General features: G+C 30.4%; 1 protein-coding gene across 1 annotated transcript; it reads left to right on the top strand.

Moving 5' to 3' along the window:
• The first annotated feature begins 2,810 nt into the window (after nucleotides 1–2,810).
• Nucleotides 2,811–6,663, top strand: LOC109855832 (NAD-dependent protein deacetylase sirtuin-7). The gene is made up of 5 exons (XM_020430473.1): nucleotides 2,811–2,925; nucleotides 3,126–3,224; nucleotides 3,382–3,479; nucleotides 3,843–4,058; nucleotides 4,145–6,663. Exons 2-5 carry the CDS (start codon nucleotides 3,126–3,128, stop codon nucleotides 5,295–5,297), a joined length of 1,566 nt encoding a protein of 521 aa, XP_020286062.1. The 5' UTR covers nucleotides 2,811–2,925; the 3' UTR covers nucleotides 5,298–6,663.
• The last annotated feature ends 464 nt before the right edge of the window (nucleotides 6,664–7,127 follow it).

Here is a 7,127-nt window from a genome sequence, read left to right on the forward strand (position 1 = left end):
TTTGTTGGATGTACATATATTCGGTTTTGCGTTCTTTCCATATGCTTGGTGAAAAAATTAAAAAATTGAATATATAAGTCAGTATATTTTTTTCTCAATACAATTTGTTTGATTGTGAGAAAGTTCGGGAAATGTCCTATATAGTCTTATTTTAATTTTATAATCACTTTCTCTCTCTTGCTCGCACATACACGCACGCTCTCTCTTTCTCGTGTTTTCGTGGGATTTCTCAGAGTGGCGACAGCTGCAGCAATATACTTCTTCAACGTATTACTTCTATATACGTTAAAACGCAACACACAGAAACATGTCAGGCATTTAATGCATGAGACTAATATGAAATTTATGGTCTTGTTTTAGAATCGATCGAAGACCATATATGAGAATCATAACAAGAAGGTGCATTCATGATAAAATGAAATGTCTAAATTCTATATGACTCTATTTGTACCTTGTTCGCGAGTCTAAAGCGCGAACTGTAATTGAAACTTCATTACAAATTATAATTGGTGCACGCGTATTTTCTCTCTCCCCCCAAAAAAAGCTTTTCAGATTTGAGATCAATGTAAGCTTGATACATTAATTTAAAAAAAAAGATGCTGTAACAAAAGGCCAAAAATAAAAATTGATTAATATTGCCCGAGGCACACATTTTATATGCGCATAAACAATAGATCTGTATTCAGCCTTCAGATCGAGGACTGACGTATAAAATGACATGTACTATGACATCTGTTATTTACTTTTCATCTTATAATTTAAAAACTTTTTTAATAGATGAACTCGTACTTGACACATATGTGTATATATCTTGATAGGTAGTTTATATATTACACATGTATAACTGTACCAATAAAAAGGCAGCACTTATGTGCCAAAGTACGCAATTGTTACCAATCTATTGACAATTGTTTTTTTTTTATTTTACTTACTGAGTATTTCTTTATTCTATAATAAACTATATAATAACTTATACACATGTGTATAATATAAAAAAGAAATGATAAAATGATGTATATACACACAATTTTATAATTGTGTCCTTAAATTTATATAATTAACTTTTTCTTAACAGATATGTAGGTAATTGTATTTTTTTTATTCCTTATAAGAATATTATTTCATATTTTATTTATTTGTTTATAAACATAAAACTGAATTTGAAGAAATAAATTTTTTCATTTTTTAAAGAAAATACGTATCTTTTTCTAGATATTGCAGGTTTTCTTTGAGAATAGTTTATTGTAAACTGTTTTGTCGCTAGCTGCTCTTCGACATGATTCTCTGAATTACGCGCATATCCTACTGTTGTCGAAAATATGCGAATGTTAATTATTTTACAGGTATATAAGTCTTTTTCAAGGTATTACTTTAGTTCGGGAGGCACTGTAAAACCGCGATCGACTTGTAATAAATATTTAACTTTGATACTTGTTATCGGTCTGTGTTTCAAGAAATTATATTCTTGTGCAAAGCCATCTAACCCAGTTCAGTACACTCAACAACTTAGAAACGTCGATTTAATTGGAATTTAACAACATATTGATGGCTAATGACATACGACTGACACAAATTGCTTTCATAAAAATTACAGATTTTCTATATAGTTTACATCTCACTTAATCGTGTTCTAAATTTGGTTCAAAAGAGACCAATTGTAAATAACAATATCTTTCATTTTGCAAAAGTTTTCAGAGTTTTTCATAAAAAGAAGATCAAGAAATTTGCATCTTTTTATATAAAAAATATTTTTTATATTATAGTTAAGTGTTAATTAATTTTTTGTGAAACTGATAAAATCGATGTAATATTACTATGCTATTAATAGCACGATAATGTTCTGGAGTTTTAGAAAATAAATTATTTTGTTCAAACTACAAATTGACATACAGCTGGTTGTATCTCACGAAATCCTTGCATAATTCTACCTCGTCAAAGTAAAAGACGTGACGTGACTGTTACGTTTTTAGTGAGTATATGTTTCTAGTGTATGTTATATGTATATTAATTGACAATAACATACAAAAATATACAGAAAATAGGGAATTATGTATATGATTAAGGTAACTTTCGTTCCATTCTAGGACGCAAAAAATAAGAACATTAATCGCCGTAACTTGGCAATAAATCATCATCGAAAAAGCTTAAAGTGTGTACTTTCGCGTTTTTCAAATCGTTTTTTGAAGACTTCTTATCTTTACAGTTTTCTAGCATAAAAGAGAACACATTGTTTTGTGTAAATAAACAACGCAAAATACGTAACTTGGCTAAAAACTATTGCAAAATTAAAAAAATGCACTTTGTGGATAAACTGTTGTCACAAAGTTTTCGAGAAAAAAATAAAATAATTTTTAAAAGCGTTTCAAAGTGAAAGTAGACTTCAAAATATATATATGCTTTGTTTTTTTTTACAATAATTATCGCCAAGTTACGGCGACTTAAAACTTGCTTAATTTCGAGCAACTTGAAAATGTTTATCTTTTTGTGGTCTAGTGAATAAAATGTTTTATTTATTAAAATATATATACGTATAAATAGCGTCTCAAGAAATGTAAAAGATTAGACAAGAAGAGAGAATGCTGCTAATATATGAGAGAAAGTGAAACAGATGATCCGTTACGTTATTGGTTATATACCTATTCTCGCTCATGCGCATTCTCGTCTACGCTGACAAAGGTGTCGACTGCGAGATACGCTACTCTACTTATACAAGATTTGCGCATAAGCGCTCAGAGCAAACGCATCTTATAGATGTATAATGCCATCGAATAAAAAAAAAAAAAAAAGAAGTACATTATGTTTTCAAAGTTGTCGTTGATTCGGGACAATTAATTTTTTATCATATGCATAATTATGTGGATCATTAAAAACATATTATTCGTCGGAGCTTGTATTCTATTAACTTAGCGTGGTTGAACGACCGGTGTAAGTCGATTATAAACAAACCAACAAAATAAATAGCCATTTAGCACAAATTATTTGATAAGATAGTTTTCGAATTATATTATCACAGTTATACATAATACACACACGGACATCTCAATCTATAGAAATTTAATAAATGTGTTGTGTCCATACGTACACACGATACACATACTAATGCGATACTGTCTGTTTGATTAAAGATGGAGGAGGCGAGTAATGAGAAGTTACTATCACGAAGACGTTCTGCCGCTTTAAAAGCCTTTAAAGTCAAAGATGAGAGAGTAGCGACCTTTAAAAAAGTACGTGCAACTATGTCAATATGCTTTTGTTTTTTGTGTTTTTTTTTTTGTAAAGTCTCTTACGTATTATCCAACTCTAACCTGTAGTCCGGCAATGTCTTCACAGTGAGAGAGGAAATAAACAAGTTTTTTTTTCTAAGGAACGATATATTTTTAGGTAGCAGCAATTTTACAGAAATCCGAAGTAGAGAGAACACCGGAAGAAACGGGGATACTTGCCTCCTGTAGTGATGTAGTGAAAGAGGTTAATTTACGGTAATAATCACATTTTTACAAGTAGATGATAATAATATTTTTTCTATATTTAGTGTTGTTTCTCATTAATGACTTTTATTTTGTTGAACAAAATATTTTATATAAAGTACGTACACTCTTTTTCTAAGAGGAACTATTATATGTATAAAGATACAATATTGGTTATTAGTGTTTTTATATAATTTAAACATATTTTAAACACATCAAGAAGATATGTTATATAAAATATTTAAGTTTTATGTAACACAATATTGTACATATTTTGTAATAAATTAAATATATATTTGTAATAAATTAAAAGGTAAAAAAAATATGTTTAAATGGAATGTAAAAAGCTACTTGTAGACAAGATATCATTTACAGACAAGAAAAGAGAGACAAAATAAAAGCACGATTAGAAGAAGTTGAAGATGCTCCTGAGATCTTGGAAGAAAAATGCATGCGATTGGCAGCAGCAATCAGCAGAGCTACATCACTTGCTGTATATACTGGTGCCGGTATTAGTACAGCAGCTTCTATTCCAGATTATAGAGGAACCAATGGAGTTTGGACTCGTATGCAAAAAGGAAAAGACATTGGGTTAGAATATATAAAGTGATGTATAAAGTGAATTAATTTACAAAAACATTTTTGTTTACTGTTTTGTTTCTTTTGTTTCTTTTTAGGAATCATGATCTGAGCCAAGCTGAGCCAACAGTAACACATATGGCACTTTATGCATTGTACAAAGCAAGAGTCCTCAAACATGTAGTTTCTCAAAATTGCGACGGATTACACTTACGCAGTGGTATCCCACGTAATCTTCTGTCTGAAGTTCATGGCAATATGTATGTGGAAGTTTGCAGAGCATGCAAACCATCGAGAGAATATTGGAGACTCTTTGATGTTACTGAAAAGACTGCAAGATATCAACATGGAACGGGAAGATTATGCCACAGATGTAATTCGGTTTTGCAAGATTCGATAGTTCATTTCGGTGAAAGAGGTAATTTACCTTGGCCGATCAATTGGAATGGAGCAACCAGAGCTGCAAAGCAAGCGGATGTCATATTATGTTTGGGTTCTAGTCTTAAAGTTCTTAAGAAGTATCCATGGTTGTGGCAAATGGACAAACCTGTTCAAAAAAGGGCTTCCTTATATATTGTCAATTTGCAATGGACTCCGAAAGACGAAAATGCAGTTTTAAAGATAAATGGGAAATGTGACGAAGTGATGAAAAAGATTATGAGTCATCTCGGATTAGAAATACCGCAATATAATCGTCTAAAGGATCCGATTTTCTTTCATGCGGTGAAACTTCACAACGGTGAGCAGCTTACTACAACTCAACCATGTCTCGAAGAACCCATTAAAAAAGAGCCTCTGAGTCAAAGCAGCGATGAAAATGTCAGGGTGCAACAAACCGAAGATAAAGAAGATAGTGTACCATCTGTAACAGTGACTGAGACAACGACTACTTATCCAGCACCTTTTTTTACCGCGTTACCATTTTTATCTATGGGATTACCATTTCCTCCTATGTATATGTATCCTCAGTTAACACCATTATTTTATTATCCATTCATACAAGTACCAAACGCACCAGTAGAAACACCGAAACCCAAACCAGCTTGTCTGTTTTGTATGGAAAATGAAGGCTCCCTTACTTGTTTGTACTATCAACGTGACGGCGACTCTCCTGCGTCCACAAAAACCGAGAATGAACAGAAAACAGAAGAAAGTGCTTTGCTTATTCACAATGATACTCCAATAACATCTGCAAAGAATCCGGGATGGTTTGGTAAAGGATATCGTAAAGGTATGAAGAGAAAGCGGTAGCATCTGCTCTATGCAACACACTCAATCCGCTCTCTTTTTATCGATACACAATATTTTATATTGTATACAGATACACGGAGTAACGAGTACTCAACCTTTATTTCAAAATTTATTAGTATTTTAAACAGTTTTAATTATTTTATTATATTGTTATTTTATATCCTAGTATTTTTTAAAGCTTTAACAAATGGACTACATTTGTGATTGTCATTTTTTTATTTTAATCAAAATTCATTTTTTTGTTTATATTTTAAGAGTCGTTTACGTCTCTCTCAACAGCAATATTACTTTAATTCCCCACCGGCAACGTGGGGATTTAAAGATTTGATTCTTTGATTTTGAATTTTAAGATAACTGATTTCAATCTGTGTAAAAAATACAATCTGATTTCTATGATGAGTAAAAACTTGACATATTACAGCTTTCACAAATATATGAGATTTCAGATTTCTATACTGTCTAGAAATGGTATAAAAACCTGCATTGAGTCTCAGAGCCCCATATTGCCGATGAGAGGAGTTAAACTTGTACGTTGTCAGAGAAGTATTAAGATAATTCTAATTTAAGATGGTCTTATAAGTACACAAGATCAGACTATGAATACTGGCCTATGTGTCTATATATACTCTGTTCTGTAATTATAATAATTTGTGTGGTATATATTTGTGATTTTAATTATTCAGTTTAAAATTGTTTTGATTGTTGATATTTTAGAGCCGACTAGCCACATAGGGCGCATATGTGTATATATATTTGATAGATTACTATTTTTTTTTTTTTATTTTATATGTTTATATTATTAATTTGTGTTTAATCGTTTGTATTGTCCAAAAATTAACTTATATTAGATAATAGCAAATAGGAAAAATATGCAGTGGAATAAAATAATAACAAAGTTGATGTGTACGGCTTGAATATTGCATTGTGTGAAACGCAACAGAAGAATAAAACAAAACAAAAAAACAAATATTTAATTATCATGTTGAGAACACAATATCGATAATTCTCTCAAAGCAATATATTATTATCACCTATAATCATTAATTATATATCGTATATCATAAGATAATACATGCAAGTGTGATTAGATATACAGAATTCTTCCAAATTATTGTGTGCACATATACACACACATATATAGATATTGTATGTACGTGAAAATTCAAAGAAATGAGTGTTTTTGCTAGAAAAGTGCACATATACATATTTTATGTGTTTCTATATAAGAATATATATTTCTGATCTCCAAAGTTTTTATTTAAGACTTTGTACGGCAATGTAATATTGATAAGATAAGAAAAGTAAGTCAAACATTGCATAATATATATGGAATTTTGTATGTATGTGTTATTGTATCATATGTATATTTTCGGATAATATAAAATCAATTGTGTAAGATTTGTTTTATAAACAAAATTGTAAGTAGACTTGTACATCATGTCTATTTTATTTTTCTTTTCCTTATTTTTATTCTTTTTTTCTCGAAAATATATTTGGTATATAAACTTTTATGACAAATAAAGAAAATATTCGTACAATTTTATGTATGTCTTTCAGAAATCCTGATTAATCAACTAATGATAAAAATTCTCCTATTAAAATTGAGGATATTTATTTTATAGATTTCGCGGTGGTGAATTTGAATCCGATCTCAGAATTGCGCCATCAAATCGAACCGTCAAAGAAAATGAAATAAAAATATCTCAAAAACGATCATTTTGACAGTATTCTCTTGTTGGTTTGGTTTGGTGCATATGTGGCTCAAAGGACCGACTCAAGATAGTCCATACGCCATTCTAAGCTTGAATAGTGATTTTCTTGGTATGTTCA

This window comes from Pseudomyrmex gracilis, unplaced genomic scaffold, assembly GCF_002006095.1.
Source record: "Pseudomyrmex gracilis isolate BER0280 unplaced genomic scaffold, ASM200609v1 scaffold_99, whole genome shotgun sequence".
Taxonomy (NCBI): Eukaryota; Metazoa; Arthropoda; class Insecta; order Hymenoptera; family Formicidae; genus Pseudomyrmex; species Pseudomyrmex gracilis.

Coding starts and splice junctions, on each gene's coding strand:
- LOC109855832 (XM_020430473.1), top strand. CDS start 3,126: ATGGAGGAGGCGAGTAATGAGAAGTTACTATCACGAAGACGTTCTGCC. Junction 3,480..3,842: donor GTGAAAGAGGTTAATTTACG/GTAATAATCACA, acceptor TATCATTTACAG/ACAAGAAAAGAGAGACAAAA. Junction 4,059..4,144: donor CAAAAAGGAAAAGACATTGG/GTTAGAATATAT, acceptor GTTTCTTTTTAG/GAATCATGATCTGAGCCAAG.